The 18,541-nt window shown below is 43.3% G+C and overlaps 2 protein-coding genes across 2 annotated transcripts; one reads left to right on the top strand and one right to left on the bottom strand.

Moving 5' to 3' along the window:
• The first annotated feature begins 646 nt into the window (after positions 1-646).
• Positions 647-5,231, top strand: vps4a (vacuolar protein sorting 4 homolog A). Its single transcript, XM_071911250.1, has 11 exons — positions 647-785; positions 1,337-1,448; positions 1,648-1,792; positions 1,897-1,958; positions 2,378-2,497; positions 2,649-2,805; positions 3,370-3,518; positions 3,630-3,711; positions 3,830-4,049; positions 4,259-4,399; positions 5,130-5,231. The coding sequence occupies exons 1-11, from the start codon at positions 765-767 to the stop codon at positions 5,229-5,231; spliced, it is 1,311 nt and encodes a 436-aa protein (XP_071767351.1). The 5' UTR covers positions 647-764.
• A 2,149-nt stretch (positions 5,232-7,380) lies between these two features.
• Positions 7,381-16,890, bottom strand: cdk10 (cyclin dependent kinase 10). Its single transcript, XM_071911241.2, has 14 exons — positions 16,755-16,890; positions 16,252-16,562; positions 15,094-15,166; positions 14,877-14,948; positions 14,638-14,740; positions 13,944-14,025; positions 13,551-13,618; positions 12,129-12,181; positions 11,395-11,464; positions 11,111-11,170; positions 10,659-10,782; positions 9,606-9,745; positions 9,432-9,484; positions 7,381-9,334 (listed from the first exon to the last, which is right to left on the bottom strand). The coding sequence occupies exons 2-14, from the start codon at positions 16,339-16,341 to the stop codon at positions 9,240-9,242; spliced, it is 1,083 nt and encodes a 360-aa protein (XP_071767342.1). The 5' UTR covers positions 16,342-16,562; positions 16,755-16,890; the 3' UTR covers positions 7,381-9,239.
• Between the last annotated feature and the right edge of the window lie 1,651 nt (positions 16,891-18,541).

Genomic DNA, 18,541 nt, shown 5'->3' with positions numbered 1-18,541 from the left:
CAGTCTTTTCTGCTTCTAAAAATGAGATGACATTGTTTTTAAATCATTAAAAAAGTAATAATAGTGCCCCTGAATTGTGTAACATGATGAATGAAGAAATGAGTCCCACATAAACTTTATTTCATTGTTTTTTTATTGATTTGTTGTTCTCAACCTTTAAATGCTTTACATGCCAATGTTTTGAAGTGGCGTTTTGAATGTGGTTCAGTTAAAAATAATTTTAATTCTTCCATAGCACCAACATGACCGCTAGGTGGCAACACCCATACATCGCTTGTACCATCTGCCAATAAACTGCGTCAAGCTGCCAGGGTTTGCCATAAATACGACCGGAAAATACAGCATAAAATTGCAACTTTAAAAAGAGAACAAAAGTGTTGGGGTTTACATAAGGTGTTCGAAAAAACATCAATTGCATTTTAATTTGCTACAGATTCCTCCCAAAATATGTTTTTTATTTTCATTTGGGTACTTGTATTTCTTAAAACGTTACACATCTATTTGGGTTTTACTTTGGAATTATGACCGGAAGTTTTCTTTTTTATTCGCGGCAGCTTGACACCTGCTAGTAGACGCAGTGTTGCTGTTGCTGCTCGGCCGAGCTGTCATCTTTGCTAGCTATCGTATTAGCCACTATTGTCATGTCAAGAGCAACCTGTCCCCGAAGAATACAATACAGTTAACAGGCGCATTTCTTCAAACATCCGTCATTGGGGAGGATCAAAGGCTAGAAATCTGGGCGGATAGCAGAAGAGTGAGATGAAATGACAACGTCAACATTACAGGTAGGCTACTGTTAGCTAGCTGAGTAGCTAACGTTAGCTACAGCTGGACACAACCCGTTATACAGCAGTTTGAACGCTAACTGGCAATGAAAACAGCTAACGCTAGAGCTATCTTTGTTAGCACGCCAGTTGGTTAGCTGTGTCAATTTACAATGCGTCATTTTAATTGCATTGGCAGTACGTGTTGGAGCAGCTAGCTAAATATCAAAACAATGATAGCAAGAATTCTGGTGACGGTTGTTGACTTCAATTTTAAACATGCACAGGGGCATGTTTATAACAGTAGCTAGCTTGCTAATAAGCTGCTAGCTAGCTGGGCTAGACTGCAAAACAAAAACCCTGCTGGAGGGTTGTAGTCTGGTGACTGGCTCATCAAATAGCAGAGGAACATTTGTCATAGACCTCAAGAAACTAATTGGCTTCTATTATCTGACACGTTAGTGATCCCTTTGGATCAGGCTGTTGACATGATGCTGGGACTAACGAGGGGACCACTGGTCCGTGACAGGATGCATTGCCTACATCTCTCTGCCTCTCCGTCCCTCTTGCAGAAAGCGATTGATCTTGTGACCAAAGCCACAGAGGAGGACAAGGCAAAGAACTATGAGGAGGCCTTGCGCCTGTACCAGCATGCTGTGGAGTACTTCCTACATGCTATCAAATGTGAGTACTGCAGCCTTACACTCAATACACAATGCCATAACATGTGTATATAACATACATTCATATATTTATCGTTTGAACACAAACTGACTGCTCCAGTAACGTAGGATCTGCTGTCGCTTGATGTCACAGCATCCCTCTGTAGTCATGTTTGCATCCCTCTTCCTTATAAGCATGTAGTGTCTCATCTTTACTCCAGATGAGGCCCACAGTGACAAGGCGAAGGAGAGCATACGAGGAAAGTGCATGCAGTATCTGGACAGAGCGGAGAAACTCAAGGACTACCTGAAGAACAAAGACAAACAGGGCAAGAAACCTGTCAAGGAGGCACAGAGCAATGACAAGTATGCTGTTGCTCTTCTGCTCTGTCAGAGTACACTAATCACACCTACAGCTTGTTTTCTTTCATCCCAATTCATATTTCTTTATGTGCTTGTTTCCTCTCTAGGAGTGACAGCGACAGCGAGGGTGAAAACCCAGAGAAGAAGAAACTGCAGGAGCAACTTATGGGTGAGCGTGTGCAATTAGTGCATGTATTTATGTATGTGTGTGGTTAAGGAGGGATCAAATTGAGAATTTATGCTGACATTTGTGTAATATCAAATGGCCTGACATTAGTACAAGGGTTAGACCGAAATACATATCCGACTGATATCGGCCTTTTATAAAAATGGGATATTGTCCAGTCAATGTGCTCCACCTCTGATATGATGGATATGATGCAGTTTGATTGATTACATATTTATTGTAGAATTGATCCATACTACACTGGTTATCTATTGGAAGCCCTTAACCTGGATTGATTGTAATGAGAAGTATGAATATATGTTAATTATGAAACTCTGTAGTCACCTCTCTGGTTTGTTTTCGTCAGCCTGTAGAGAGTGTTGTTGACCAACTTCATTAAAACTGTCTGTTTCTGCGTCCAGGTGCCATTGTAATGGAGAAGCCCAACGTCAGGTGGAACGATGTGGCTGGACTGGAGGGAGCCAAGGAGGCCCTGAAGGAAGCCGTCATCCTGCCCATCAAATTCCCTCACCTCTTTACAGGTACTGTAGCTCTGACTGCTATCCCTCTCTAGCTGGGGTTGCATCCACGAAATATGATGCATCTAAATTGGAAAGCCGAATGGAAACAGCAAAATTTGATAAAGTTAACCGAAAATTAAGAAGACAAGTTTTTTCCCCTGTGTGTTCCCAGGCAAGCGGACTCCGTGGAGAGGCATCCTGCTGTTCGGCCCTCCGGGGACGGGGAAGTCTTACCTGGCCAAGGCCGTGGCCACCGAGGCCAACAACTCCACCTTCTTCTCCGTCTCCTCCTCTGACCTCATGTCCAAATGGCTGGGAGAGAGCGAGAAGTAAGTTTCTTTCCTGTAATAAGCTGTCTGCAGTGTTCCCATGGGTCCTGGAATTCCTGGAATAGCATGAAGTTTAGAGAGGTGTATTCCAGAGAGGGAAACGCAGGGAATTCGATCAATTCTCTAGGGAAGTTAGGGAATATCAGGGAATTTTACAAACGGGTCACTTCATAGGAATATACCAGAATGTGGTTTACAACTTGTAACATATTGTCACATATTCACTGCATTCGATGGTTTTCAGCCCAAGTGGAGTAGAAACCAGACTGTTCACTCCTTTAGAAAAACAACATCAACAAACCAGGAAGGAATAAAATTTAGGTCATGGAAGCTCTCCAATTTAGTCATGGAAAGTCATGGGAAAAGTCTTGAAATTAAACTACAATAGGTGAACATGCACTCCCAGTAAACCCGCTTACGATCCAGACCGGCTGCGCCGTCATTCTTTCTCCGAGGCAATCTGCCCCCGCCTGCTTCACCAAAACTAATCTAGAGTGTGTCTCCTTTTTTCATTTTGCTCCTTCCGTCTCTCTCTTTGTCGTTCTCCCTCCCCGTCCCGCGCAGGCTGGTGAAGAACCTGTTCGACCTGGCCCGCCAGCACAAGCCCTCCATCATCTTCATCGACGAGGTGGACTCGCTGTGCGGCTCCAGGAACGAGAACGAGAGCGAGGCCGCCCGCCGCATCAAGACTGAGTTCCTGGTGCAGATGCAGGGTGAGTCGACGGAGAAAATATCACAGAGATAACACACGAAGTATACGCTCAGAGACGACGTGCAGTAAGATATTATATCGATAAAATAGCTCCAGTTCTGTGGTTTCGCAGGTGTGGGAAACAACAACGACGGCATCCTGGTGCTGGGAGCCACCAACATCCCCTGGGTCCTAGATGCCGCCATCCGCAGAAGGTCAGAGGTCACCTGAACACACTGCAATGTGTATCGCAGGGTGGTAAATTCTGCAGATACCCTGTATTTATTTCTTGGGCCTAGACTTGAATGAAACTGGTCCTCTGCCATGTCCCAGGTTCGAGAAGCGCATCTACATCCCCCTGCCGGAGGAGCCGGCCCGGTCCCAGATGTTCCGGCTCCACCTGGGCAACACGCCGCACAGCCTGAGCGAGGCCGACCTGCGGCAGCTCGCCCGCAAGACCGACGGCTACTCTGGCGCCGACATCAGCATCATCGTGCGGGACGCCCTCATGCAGCCCGTCAGGAAGGTCCAGTCGGCCACGCACTTCAAAAAGGTGCGTTTGTTTTGCATGAGACATTTTGATCAGATTCCACAGCAGAAACCATGTCAGTCGAACCACTAGTATGGATGATTAGTTTTACAATGGGATGGAAAACATTGCGGTATGCTTTCAATTGTTGTCCCACACCACCCGTACGGGATGGAAGTGACGTCGGCCTCCATTTTGAATACAGCACAAACTTGTTTTTCATATTGCTGTAGGTTCGCGGTCCGTCCCGTAGCAACAACCAGGTGATGGTGGACGACCTCCTGACCCCTTGTTCCCCTGGCGACCCCGCCGCCATAGAGATGACCTGGATGGATGTGCCTAGTGACAAGCTGCTGGAGCCCATAGTCTGCATGGTGAGACACACACGCACTCTCGTACAACACAGTAATTGTAGCTCTCACACCTATTCCCAATATCAATTACAGAGCCAGTTGTGGTTGCTGCTGTCCGGTTTCCCCATTGACTTCCATAGTAAAACTGGACATGGGAGATTCCGCTGAAATGGCACCATATTTATATTCACATGTAGTATTGGGAGGATGATAATTTAGTTTTTGGAAACAACAATGCCATCCCACACCCTAAGAACACCTGAAAGAACCTGATATCAGCTTTGTTGGGGGAAAAAAGGCAAAATTAGAACACTTTTTAATATATATATGTTATATAATATTGTCCCAAAACCTATTATTCCAACCTGAAGCCTGAATATCACATTGTGGGTAATGCTGAGCAAAGACCTGCTAGTGAGTCAGCCCAAATCTTAAAAAGAGCAGTATAGATTTCATGTATAGAATCAGATATTGTGATAACTTAACATACTCAGATACAATGGATCAAGCTTATTATTCATCATGAATCGCAGTAATTCATATTATAAAAGAGCATTTTGAAGTGTTATGTTATCGTCTGAAAAAGTTGCCAGCCAGTGTGTTGGGTGACTCTTACTGATTTTACCTTATTTGGCGCTTGGCGGGTGCTAATTTCTGAATTTGAATGTAGGAGAAACTGCATATAATAAGAAATTCTGTAAAAAAAAAAATCTCGTAACAAAACCATCGTTCCGTTTCTCCCCCTCTCCAGTCGGACATGCTGCGCTCCCTGTCCACCACCCGTCCCACGGTCAACACCGAAGACCTGCTGAAGGTCAAGAAGTTCACAGAGGACTTTGGGATGGAGGGCTGAGAAGAGAGATAGATAACCCCTCCCCTCCCCTCCTCCCTCCCTCCCTCCGTGCACCTGACAGGTCAAACTACGACTACTACCACCACCACCCACCCATCCCCCATCACCCGACCATCCTGTGCGCTTTCTACCCGCCCTTCAGACCCCGCTCCGCTTGGCTCACCCGCCTCTCACGGATTTCAAAGTAAACGGCTGAAACGATGAGGGTGAGAAATTGTGTGTTGTTTTACTTCTAATCGTCCAATCCACTGTGTTTTGAATCCTCGGAAGAGCTGGGCCAAGTGCTTAAAAAAAAAAATGTTGGTGTGAATTGAGTTGGACAATAGAGCCCACTGTCTTTCCCCATTTCAAACAGTAGCCGCTACAGCATATTCACTCCAAAACATGAACTTTATCCCCCAACCCCCATCTAACCCGCATTGGCAAGAACGAAGGTGCATTTTAACGTGAATGCAGGGTTAGAGTTTTTGAGCCTACACTCTCTCCGACTGAAGGACTGTACATTTTGTTGCCATCCTGCACTTTGTTTTTGGATCGCCGCGACGGAGAGCGACGTCCAAAAAGCTTTTTGAAGAAGAAACAAAAAAAAAAGGAGTTACATTTTTAGTTGTCCTGCCAGGCATGCGGGCGTGTGAATGCATACGTGCAGAAGTGTTTTTATTAAAACTCGTGTGTCTTAATGTGTATGTTGCTGTTTGTCGACCGCCCTGTTTGTTTTGTCGTTGCGATGGATGAATCCGGAGGTGATCGACGGACAGATTCATCGATCGATCGCTGCCCCAGTGTCCTTCTGTCTCCAACAGGCCCGTACCTGCTAGCAGCAATCTGACCCGGGCAAAGCAGTAGTCAGATTAATTTCAAATATGTATCAAACTGTACAAGAGAAGTGCTTGATTGATGCCCTCCAGAGTCCATTCATTTCACTTCAGGAAGAACGTTTTCCTCAAAATCCCCCCCAAAAAAATCAAATTAAATTTTAAAGTGGTAATCCAAAAAAATTTTTTTTTTTTTGTAAGTGGTAGTCCATGGGATCCTTTATCAATTGGCGATAGAGAGTAGCAAAACGGATATATATTTATATGTAAATGTTGCAGGTTATTACTTTAAAGGTTAATATGTCATCTTTCCATCTAGAGTCAAATGAGCGCTCTATTGTTAACCAATAGAAAGCAGTTCTGCTCTACATTTTGAATTTAGCGAACTGAAGTAAACCGACTTCCACCCTGATATCCATTTATCTGGCTAGTTTCTGCTTTTGAAACTGTTCAATTGTCATCCAAAGCAAAGGAATCAAGCACGCCTCTGGAGGTTTGAATATGTGACATTTTTTTCCAACATCTTTGTGTTTTTTGCCCAGGCATTGACAACACAGTGTTACGGAACACTATTTATTACTTATTTATTTTAACACGCCTCTTCTCTCAGCTCAATATGTCATCTGTCGGACTGTATGATAGACCTCATGGTAGAAGAGAGACGTTTACACAGTCAGTATTTCCTCTGTTGATGTTTCATGACGGAGCTCCATGTATGTGAAGGCAGCGCACAGTGCAAAGTCGTCTTTTCTAACGGGAAGCAACGTTCACACTAAGTTCCACTACCATATTGTTTAATTACTGGTTTTTCAGGGCTGGCTTTCCCACACCGCTTGAATTGTATTTGCTCTGTTGTAAGCTAATGGGCAGAAATGACGACACTTTTGGGAAAGCTAGCCCTGGCGGCTACCTTAAGAAGCAGGATTACCCAGTTAGCCAGAATGTCATTTCATTCATGATGTTTTGAATCTTTCAAATTAAACTCGGGTACTGGTTCTTCTATTCATCATGTAATCATACCAACTACTGACCTTTCACTACAAACTGCACATCAGAGGTTATTTCATGAGTTTTCTGGCTGAGTAATGGTGCTTCTTGAAATAGCTCATTGCTAGTGTTGCTGTGTGTTTGTATAGCTGGAGGTACATATTGGCCTAGTCCAAGGTCAGTTATTAACGTCCCTAAGGGGACCTAACCTGCCGCTGGCCCATGTAACCATAACTACTAATTTAACCTGAATTAATAAAAACAGACTACATTTCAAATGGGAAAAGTCACTTATTGGTTTGAAATTATTTTATTCAGGTTTGAACAGCCTAGTGTGATTTCACAATGGTAACATCATTGTCAAATATTAGTAAGCCTGACTTGAAAATATCAGATGACTTAAGCGCTATACATGAATTTTATTACCGATTTCATGAAGTGATTGTTGCCAGGAGTGCAACAACATTAATGAAACTTTAGTTCACCTCTTGGTCATCACATATGCAAAGTACAGGTAAATCACACAGAGTTCCCACACTCCTGGAAAACCTGGAAAAAAGTCATGGAATTTTCCATTCCTGGAGAAGTTATAAAACATGATTAAAAAGGGAGAAAAGTTTTGGGAAAAGTCATGACATTTTATTTGTCAAGTTGTTGTGTTGACAGAGTTGAAATAATATAATAATCCTTGGTTTTAAAGTGAAAAACAAACTAATTTTTAATGTTAGCATAGTTGATGGTTACTTTTGAATTCAGTCTCCTTCAAATTTGGTCATGGAAATCTGAAAAGGGCTCATGGAGAAGTTGTGGAGACATTTTTGGAATTTCATCGGTGAAAAGGTGCGGGATCCCCGATCGCACAAAATCTGTCCCGCTTACAGTCAGTCAAACTGTGCCACAACATTCATCATCTGACCGCCATTTTGATACAAATACTCCACATGCTACATTACAACTTATTTGATGGCGCTCGAGTGTCAGACACAAGACCCCCTGCCGACCACCACACACTTCTCGACGATTTCTAGAAACTAGGCCACGGTTTATTTACATGTTAGGCATTTAAGCTGACGCTCTTATCCCGAGCGCCTCCCAGTGAGCGAGCAGGTAGGGGGTTCGGCGTCTTACCTCAAGGACACTTTAGACAGGACGCGTCGGGTGTTGATGGACATTGACGGTTGTTGGGGGGCGCGGATCAAATCTGAGACCTTTCAGTTCCAGGGCGACCTCTCTTTAACAACAAGGCCACCGTGCCGTTTTATTTTTGCCACAACCCCTTTGACGTTCCTTGCATGGAAATGGCAGCGTTTCTTCTACTTCGGTCCTACTTACACCCCGATACCGTCCGAACGACTCGATAAAAAAAAAAAATACAAAATCTTCAAGCAGATCCAGGGCAACTCTAGTCAAGTTTTTGAGGATGTACACGAGTCTTCTTTCTGCTCTCCTGCTTCGATGTTCGGATTGAAACGGCAGAATGGATTCTCGTCCATTTGCCGAACCCATGCTCGCCTCGAACTACATGGTTCCTCCGTACTGCCGTCAAGGAAACTTTGTCATCATTACCTTGACCTTATTTAGTGAACAGAGCTTGGCAGCAATAAGGACATTAATGAATCCTCCAGACACATAACAGAGGAAATTGCTATTGAGCCTATGAGCGACACAACTGTTGCATCCACATAGCAGAATGTACAGGTACAGCCATTTGAAAATGCTCAAGCTGTTTTTGTATTGCGCTACATACTTAATTAAAGAGTAACTAAACCCCAAACCCAAATCTGTGTAAAGCCTGAGATCTTGTGGTAAAAAGCATGCTGCTGTTGTGCTCTATAGAGTACAACAGGTGGTGACATCACCTGGCACAAAAGATCAGCCAATAGAAGATGGCAATTTCAGTACCAGGCTTTTTACCATTAGATGTCAGGCTTCACACAGATTTGGGTTTTAGTTACTCTTTAACACTAAAGAGACCCGTCTAGCCAGTCCAACAAAGTGTTGATCTGTGCCACAGTCCATATCTTTGTTTGGCTCCATCTGTATAAAAACTGAACTGGTTCAAAATTACACAAAAACCATTATCATTATGAGCAAAATCTGTGGGTCCAACGCACATTACTGAGAATGCCACTGCCACACTGCTGTCTTCCAATCCAATGTCTCATCATCATCATCATCATCATCATCATCATCATCATCATCATCATCACACTTTGCTTCGTTTCGCGTGGCTTTCTGCCGGAGGAGCAGCCCTTTTGTTGCGGTGGTGAGGGAAGGTTGGCATGAGCTCCGGTTCGCAGGCTGGAGAGAGCGGAGAGGAAGAAGATTAACGACACACACTGGAGGTCAGGGCTTACACCTTTCACATATTACCCAGAATCTGGTTTCCTTTACTTACGTAGAGGTTTTTCTTTGAAGTAGGAACTCTCCAAGCAATCTTTGGCAGTAGCCCTGGATGAAAAAAAAAGACAAGAATCAGTTGCTGGGTTCCTCTTTAGACAAGGTGCGTGTCTGCTAAAGCATTCTTTACTGTGTGTGTGTGTGTGTGTGTGTGTGTGTGTGTGTCCTGTACCTGCGCTGAGGGTTGTACATGAACAGCAGGTTTAGTAGTCTGTGTCCAGCGTCAGACAGCCAGGTGAATTTGTTCTTCAGGTTGTTGTACGGCTGCTTCCTCAGACTGTACTGGCCAACGAGGGGGAGTCGAGAGAAACCCTGTGACACACACACACACACACACACACATTTAGGTGATTTAGATTTGATGAAGCTTTAATAAATGGGGTCATCCTTGGGTCATTTTTGGCCCCAGACTGGCAGCCGGCCTCAAGCCAGCTGCAAAGTACCCAAATCCAGTGGTAAAGCAGCGAAAAAGGTAATAAAAGTACTAAAACTAAAAGAAACACAAGACAAAGTATAGCAGGATTAAGCACCCTGTAACACTTTAGCATTCACTATGTTGAGTGATAGTAGGCCACTAGCATTATCGAAAGTAAGACAACTGACCTTTTAGTAATAAAAAGTTTGTGTTTTTATTGTATGCCCTGTAGATTCATAAATTGACATTTACATTTAAAACATGAAATCTAATTAACTCAACATATCTGATGTAGCCAGGTTTATTTTTTGAACTATTTCAGGTGAGAAACCATGTATTCATCTGCTGTGCAGCAGTTTTTAGCTGTACTCAGGCTCCCTTCACCCACCACATTCACTTCCTATGGAAACAGTTTTGTCCCTGCTAGTACAAAACATTATGTTATTTTTCTATTATATTTTGTGTAAATTTCACCAATCTTCTACACAAAAATGACAGACCTGGCTGCATAACATTTATTACTGACCATTTAGCTTTAGAGCTGCTAGTGTATGCTAAAGTGTTAGCATGGGGCCTGCTATCACTCAACATAGTATATGCTAAAGTGTTAGCATGGGGCCTAATATCACCCTGACCAAATAATATCTCGTCAGTCAATTATCAGTCGTTGCTCCACTTTGTCCCCAGAAATGTAATACATATAACCAGGTTTGGAAGTTTTCATGGCAAGATACAGATGATAGATGCAGGGACTTCGTGTTTAGTGAGCCGACGGCCCCGCCTGAGAGGTATTCCGAGCTGAACTCTTACCGGCCAGATATTCTCGTTGGGCGTTCCCAGCAGCTGAACTATCAGGTCGACCTGCTGGATCTCAGAGCTTCCAGGCAGCAGAGGTTTGTGGGCCAGCAGTTCAGCCACGATACAGCCCACCGCCCTGCAGAGAGAAGCATCACCGTGATCTGGACATTACCTCAGCGACTCCTGCCGTCAGTTCCAATCAACTTAATATTAACTTAAACTATTTTATTAGTCTGGCTTTCAGTGGAGAGTTTTAGTGTCCCATGATGGTCTAAATGCTGCTTCAGAGGCTTTTCCACCCTGACAAGAATAGACATCTGGAGGAAAGAAGGAATACTTGTATTGTTGGAAGGAATTGTTTGGCCTGAAAATGGTCAAATTTAAATATATTTGAATATCGACACAAAATACTGGTCGGTATGTTATGTGTGTTTTTTCCATCATGTCGGAGCTTGAAGCCTTACCACATATCTAATGCTGTAGTCTGGGTCTTGGTCCCTAGGAGGAGCTCTGGTGCTCTATACCTAGAGAGAGAGAGAGAGAGACCCAGTCGTTCAGAGGTAATGGAGCTGATGAAGGAGGATTAGTTAGAGGGATTAGAGGGATAAGTTTCCATTGTGGCAGCACAAGGACAAAGTAAGCAAGCACAAGGGTTAGCTGCAGGCGCACGCCACACACAATTAGGCTAAAGAGGCACACCATAAACATGGTTCAAAGGCCGACACACACACACACACACACCACTCACCACAGTGTAACCACTCTGGGCGTCATGGGATGCAGGGGGATGCCGTACATCCGGGCCAAACCAAAATCAGCTGTGCAGAAGGAACAGGGGAAACCAAAATTCAGACCCATGAAAATACTACTACAACTAATAATAAAAACACAAACATTTATTTTTATAGCACTTTTTAAAAAAGCGCTTTAACAATCGCATAAAGCAAACATCACTCGTAAAATTTAATTAAAACAAGAAGGCACCGCAAAATAAAAAATTACATAACATTACATTACAAAAGCCAGGCTATAAAAACAGGTTTTAAGAGGTGATTTAAAATAAGATGCTGATTTTGCCAGCCTAAGCTGTTCAGGCGGGGTTAGCTCCCGAGCCAAAAAACGGTCAACTGCAGTTTTAAGCTGGGATGCTGGAACGGCCACAAGACGTTTGACTTTAGTAGCCGATTTCAGAAGCACTTTTGCCTCGGGAGCACAAGCCAAGGAAACGAACTTGTGCTTTATCAGCAGTTTGTTATTTTACTATCACCTTCATTTACATATGAAAAGCAGATACAAGTAAAAAAAAAAAGTTAGGGATCCGTTCCAGAAGTGTTGGGAATTTGACTGGATGGACTGTAAAATCAAAGCCAATCTGGTCACAGTCGAGGAGAGAGGTCAGTGATGGTCGAGTGTGGGCAGTGCAGGTATAATGTGATTATGGTGCAAGCGGCAGAGGTGGTTATGGTAATAATGATGACTCACCTATCTTAACACAGCCTTTGTCTGTCATCAGCAGATTAGACACCTTCAGGTCCCTGTTAACGAGATTGGAGAGGATAATGGCCGGGCTACGATAAGCCGCAGTGCCTTCAGCAACTAGTCAGGCCCCTGGACTGTGTTAATGCATTTGCAGTGTTTGAGGATTGAGATTAGTAATAACAAATAAATGGGATGTGTTCTACATGATCAGTCTGTGATCCTGTGTCTTAAAAATAATAATCATAATTAAAAAAAAAGATGACTTTACCTCATATGCCCCTGCATCCCTAACAGTTAATCTATTAAATTCCCATCAGCCTTTACCCAACTGAGTGAAAACAGGCCTATGGCTCTTTCTGCGCTCGCCGATGATCTCGTTAGCCGCTTTAACGACCTTTGCCCCACAACCTTGGATGCTACCGCACCCCCGAAAACCAGATCAGTCCACTTAATTAATCCATCTCCGTGGCTTAATGACGCAGTGCGGGCCCAAAAATAAGAGAGGGCCGAAAAGCTGAATGCATTTGGAACATAAACAACTGCAGATCTCTTCTCCTGACCAAGACCTGTCTGATTTTTCAGAATATTCTCCAGTTTTGAGACATTTTAAACCGATTTCCCCATTTTGCTTAAAAGGAAACTGTCTCCCACATGAGGTCATCTACTTGTCCACTTGATGCTGTTCCCACAAAGTCCCTTAAAGATGTTTCTGACACTTTCAGTCCTAGTATTTTATCTATTAGGAATAGTTCTCTGGCCACTGGTACGTGCCCCTTCAGTTTTAAAGTGATAATCCGCAACATTCTTACATTTTTATGGTTTTGGAGACACATTTGGTGATAAGCGGTCATTGCTTTGGTGTTTTGCGATGCATTTTCCAGCGATCACTGGATGCACATGGTAGTGTACACGCTCCCAGGCCGACGGGGGTCGCACAGTGACAGAGACCATGGAGCACATGAGGAATTGCCAATAAGAAAATTGGTAGAAAATAGCGAAAACAGGCCAGAAAAAAAAATTAACCACATCTATTGAATTCTGTTGACCCACCCAAGTCACATGCACTCCAATATGGCTGCCAGCATTATGTTGCCTGAAAGCCCTCTATACAGGATGCAGAGTATCTATCAGATTATAGACTAGTAGATGGCTCCATTGCTACTATTTTTAGTTCATTTGAGCTTCCGCAATTGGCAATTGTTAGCCTTCCTGTGGTCCACTGATCAGAAAACAATTACAACGCTGCGAAATACATTGAGAACAGAACAGTGTTTCCTCTGTATTCATGTAGCATAGCAAGGAAATGATAACCTAATTGATAAAACTAGAATGATCCACCCAAGCACCACAGCTGCATCAAACTACAGAGGAAACAGTGTATTAGAAGCCAGAAGACTTGGTTCCCACTGAGTGTCTGGGACCGACCTGTGTAGAATGAAGTTGTGGTGGAGATACTCCAAGCCTCTCAGCAGCTGAAGGACTATACACTTCACCTGGAAAAAAACCCCCAGAGAAGTGGAGAATCACCACACTGCAGATGAGACAATGGGTGTCAAAGTCGGGGCTGGAGAGACCCAAGGGTGCTTGAGCAGGTTCCAAGGGGTCGCCCAAAAAAATGAGGAACATTTTGATTTCTCTATAATCTAATTGACTACAAATTCATTCAAGTAGAGAATGTATGAGAGTGACTATTCTCATCCTATGTTTCACACTCACCACTATTATCTCCCTTCATACAGTGCAATTCAAGGCTAAATTAACAATAGCAGCTAAATTTTCCCCATATAGCAGTTCCTGAATGACAAAACTCTGTCCTACCTGAGCCTCGGAGAACGGCGTCTGCATATTCTCCAGCAGACTGGCCAGGTCCTGTTCACAGTAACTCATCACCAGGAACAGACTGGACAGGACACACACACACACACACACACACACACACACACACACAGAGAGAGCCAGTTAAAGAGGCTACATGCAGTATTTTCTCTCTGATGACTATGAGTTGTGCTTGATTACATATGTATTGTAGAATTAATCAATACTACACTAGTTGTCTATAGGAAGACCTTAACCTGAATTGTTTTAAGGACAGATTTTGATCAGATTACACACAGGTATGCATGAATATTTTGCATTATTATTATTGTTAAAATCATTATCCTGGGTTACAATGACCTAAAATTGTCTTAGCTGTTAAAAAATCATTGCAAATTACAGCTTCTCATGGCTTATTGCTTTAGTAAAACGGTGGTAACACACCATTGTAATAAAAGTATTTGTCTGCCTTAAAATATAGTTCATGAATAGTAGATAAAGGATGTTTTCACTTTGTCATTACAGGGTATTTTGTGTGGACTTAACCTGGCTTAATGAGCAAATAATGAAATGAATAAAATGCGTCTCCCTATTTTTTGGTAGACAGTCTTTTTGGGCTCTAGTGAAATGTTATGCTCTCAAATTCATGGTTACATTTTCAGGTGTGTGTGTGTGTGTGTGTGTGTGTGTGGACTACCTCTCCAGCTGGTTGCCTACGACCACCTCCTTCAGCTCCACTATGTTGGGATGCCTCAGCCTCAGCAGCAGGGTGATCTCCCTGAGGCTGCTGATGGGAATCCCTGTCAGAGAGAGGGAGTGAGAGAGAGAGAGAGAGAGAGAAAAGTTTGAATACTTTTTCAGACTTTGTAAGGACTCTCAGATACTCTGTAGACAGAGAGAGAAGGTGCGCTTGTTTAAGGGCAGCAGTTGTCTCACCATCTTTCTCTTTGTCCATCCGCACCTTCTTCAGCGCTACGATCTCGTCAGACTTGGTGTCGCGGGCCCTGTCTGCGGTAAGAAGAGGAAACAAGCGGCTTATCTACTGAGCAGCTGTGGTCACATTCTGCAAAACCAGGTTGTGTCCACTGGATCTGCTGGTCTGACATCTTTGGTCCAACCAGGAAATCAACAGTCTCCTACATTCATGACTTACACACAATGCCATAGGTTCCCTCCCCTATTCGGTTCAGCTTCTCAAACTCTTTGACACTTCTGCAGTTCCCGAGCTGAAAAAAAAAAGAGGGGAGAAGAAAAGAGATGAGATCAGTTCAGATCAGTTCCTAGCAGTTCCATACATCACTAGTTAAGAAGTCTTTACCTAGAAAGTGCATTTTGGTTACGACATTCCCTAAAAGGATAAACCTCAACTAATCAATATGGTTACTGGAAAGACACAGGGAGGTGTACTGCTGGTCTGGATAGCTGCATGTGTCATAATCTCTGATGTATCCAACAATGAATAAGAACACTTGAATTGCAAGGACTAGCCCTGCTACAAATTTGGCAAATTTGGCCTAACCCTAACCCTAAAAAGAAAGACCTCACTAAATTAAATTGGGACAGGAATCCATTGCTGGTGTCAAAGGGCTCTGATTAAAGTTGACTCTACTAGAAAGCCTCTGCTGATGACGTCCCAGGCTGCTAAGCAACACCTTAAGTTGAGCGGGCCACAGCAAAGATGCACCAAAGAAACACTTTGTGACATAGTTGGGTGCTTGGTTTAGCATGCGGGCTTATCTAACTGGTAGAGGGAGCCAATGGTCAAACAGGGTAATGAGATTGGCTGCTGCTCGAAAACAATGACTGGAGCAAAGTTTCTTGGATGGAGAGAACTGTACGCCAAACTCCATTAAAAACTTTGGCATTTTTAAGGTACATTGCTTATTAGCAAAAGCAGACCCCTCGTAGAATATTACTTCAGACCTTTTATGAATCATTAGGATCTACTGGTAAGTTCGGCACACATCTGATCCACTAAGCAGCTCATTTTGGGATAGAATTTCAACTTTTACAACTGGTTCACGCTGCTCGCTACCGTCCACCGCCGTGCTATTCTGATGAAAGAAAACCGTGGTAATACCAGGCTAACCAATTAAAATGTTTAAATTGTATTTAAATAATTATTGCTTGGTGGATTAAATGTATGCCGAACTTCTCCGTAGACAATCAAAACTTGTAAAAGGTCTTAAGTCATGTTCTATTATTTATGTAGCTTTGCCGATAAGCAAGTCGACATTAAACTACCAGAGTCCTGAACGGAGTTTGGCGTGACGTTCTCCCAATACAGCAGAACGGCAGAGCTAATGCTTACCCTGTGATTCTGCGGCACTGTGAATGTTCTGTTGTTCTTAATGGACTTCAGCTTTATAGGGTCCGGTTCGTCCTCGCCAATGGCGTCCATTCTGTCTTTTGAGACCGATTTCAACTAAAGAAGACTGGAATTATTAACGTTATGGCATTAACTAGACAGGCAGCAGCTAGCTCCGGTGGGCGCAGCCATCGTGTTTTGTTTTAGGCCACCAAAAGGACAACCGTGCGCTTTCCCGGAGTTTGAGCAGAGACGAAGACCCACACCGTGCAGGCATACAGAGGTGGACTTCGTTCTGGTTCATCGTTGAAACACTGTTAGAAGACAAAAAAACGGAAATATTATAAATACTATGAATACCATATGGCCTTAAATATTAGTAGTAGTAGCAGCAGCAGCAGTGTTAGTATTACATATTCCTACAATATTTGTGGTCCAAATCAACCTTTAGAAGGAGTCAAAAGGTTAAAAAGTATTACTAGATGAAACCAGAGTCCTGAGCGTACCTTCTGTAGCAGGACGTGTTCTGTTTAAGTTTACTGGCTCTTTATTGGTTTGTGCCCCACTATGATGGGGGTTGAGTTAGGCCTCCGCTCCTTCATGGCGTCTGCTATAGTTATGGTGGACGCGGAAGCGTAGATGTCATCCCGCGACGGAGCCGTGACGATGATGGTGGGCGGACGAGGAGGAAAGTCAGGGGAGCCTGCAGACTCAGTGTTGGACTGTGAGGAGGAGGGCAACTCTACGACAAAGAGAAATGACATGAATTTATCTCATCACACTGATTTATTACAGTACACAGCGTATGGTCTAGGTCCCATATTATTCAGCTTTCCTGATGTTTTCAAATATACTATGGTTCAGGATATGAATAATGTTCCGTGTGATGTAATGCAAATAAGTGTAGTTTAGTTAAAAGAGTTTATTGAATGAATTAGAAGACTAACAGTCACAATACTGGACCCTGATTGGCTGATAATGCCAGCTCCACCAGGTTAAATGAGGTAAATCTGCTGAGTGGCGGCTTCCAGGTGGTGTGTGTGTGTGTGTGTGTGTGTGTGTGTGTGTGTGTGTGTGTGTGGCAGGACGAGGGGTTGAAAGTTGAGTCAGTTCAGGTGCTGCAAACCTGTCCAATTGGAGGGATTTTAGCAATTATTAATTGCTTAATTGAGCCAATCAAGAGCAAGTCCAGTTGTGATGCGTTGACTCGGTCTGAAACTCCCTTTGAAAACAGATGAACTCTAAATTTAACCGCTCAAACAAAATCTATTTTAAACAATGTCTATATGAAACATCTTTAATCATACATGTATATAAACAGGGGACATTTCGAATTTCTATAATATGTCTCCTTTAAAGTTCACTAATGATGACACATTGTTGTCTAGTTATATTGTTATATTTCAAACGCTTAGCTGGATCAGCGCACATATTAATTTCTGCTGTGTTGTGTTGTTCCTGGATGTTTATGGATGAACACAGGGCTTAAAGACCTCCGGCCAGGTGCCGGATTTCCGGCGTATGGACGTTTTAGATTCACAAACTATTTTCGACAAAAAATGCCTGTTTTTGATGCGTTTTATCCAATCATATTCAGCGAAGCAAAGAAATATTTTACATTTACCAATGGAATGCGATCAAGTTTTTTTTTTAATCCAATGAACAGCAAGCCACTTTCTATCAAAATGTAGCACCGATTCCGTGGTGTAGCACAGCTGAAATATGGAAACGAAGTTTATGAAAGCTGGAGAAGATACACGCGTCACTGAGACAGGAGTAAAAAACAAACGGCGTTAGGCATGGATTGAATAAACGGGTGGAGACGGGAAACCGTTTGACACTTGGTGCGACAAATTAAGGGAACCGGGTGTTTGTTCTGCACTGTGAGCTCAACCAGCAGAAAGAAAGTGCTCCTTCCACATGAGGTAAATCCCAGACACAACACCGCTATGCGCGCACTCCGATATCTGACCGGCTCCATGCGCACGATAGTAAACCGTGCGCATGGATTAGTAAACCGTGCCCTCGAATTAGTAATCAGTGCGCACAGAGTCCTAGACCATGCCCGCGGATTAGTAGACCGTGCACACGGATTTGTAATATGTATATTGATAACGTCAAACAGGGACACCACAGCGGCCCGCAGAGTTGTATATAAAATTTAATTAACATGCTTTTTCTACAAGCATGATTTATAGGGAGTATAATGGGTTTCATATTCCCATAAATCAGGAACATTTCAGGATCGGAATGTTTTTTTTGCTTTAAGCCCAGTGAACAGCGAGAACTTTTA

This window comes from Centroberyx gerrardi, chromosome 4, assembly GCF_048128805.1.
Source record: "Centroberyx gerrardi isolate f3 chromosome 4, fCenGer3.hap1.cur.20231027, whole genome shotgun sequence".
NCBI classification, from domain to species: domain Eukaryota; kingdom Metazoa; phylum Chordata; class Actinopteri; order Beryciformes; family Berycidae; genus Centroberyx; species Centroberyx gerrardi.
The sequence above is the reverse complement of the archived record's forward strand: the minus strand, read 5'-3'. Positions and strand labels throughout refer to the sequence as shown.

Bases quoted from the DNA above. Each gene is read 5' to 3' on its own strand.
- vps4a (XM_071911250.1), top strand. From the start codon at position 765: ATGACAACGTCAACATTACAG. The intron at 1,959-2,377 runs GTGAGCGTGTGC...TTCTGCGTCCAG, and splicing joins ACTGCAGGAGCAACTTATGG to GTGCCATTGTAATGGAGAAG. The intron at 2,498-2,648 runs GTACTGTAGCTC...GTGTGTTCCCAG, and splicing joins ATTCCCTCACCTCTTTACAG to GCAAGCGGACTCCGTGGAGA.
- cdk10 (XM_071911241.2), bottom strand. From the start codon at position 16,341: ATGGACGCCATTGGCGAGGACGAACCGGACCCTATAAAGCTGAAGTCC. The intron at 14,741-14,876 runs GTGAGACAACTG...TCTCTCTGACAG, and splicing joins GATGGACAAAGAGAAAGATG to GGATTCCCATCAGCAGCCTC. The intron at 9,746-10,658 runs GTAAGAGTTCAG...TGTGTGTCACAG, and splicing joins CCAACGAGAATATCTGGCCG to GGTTTCTCTCGACTCCCCCT.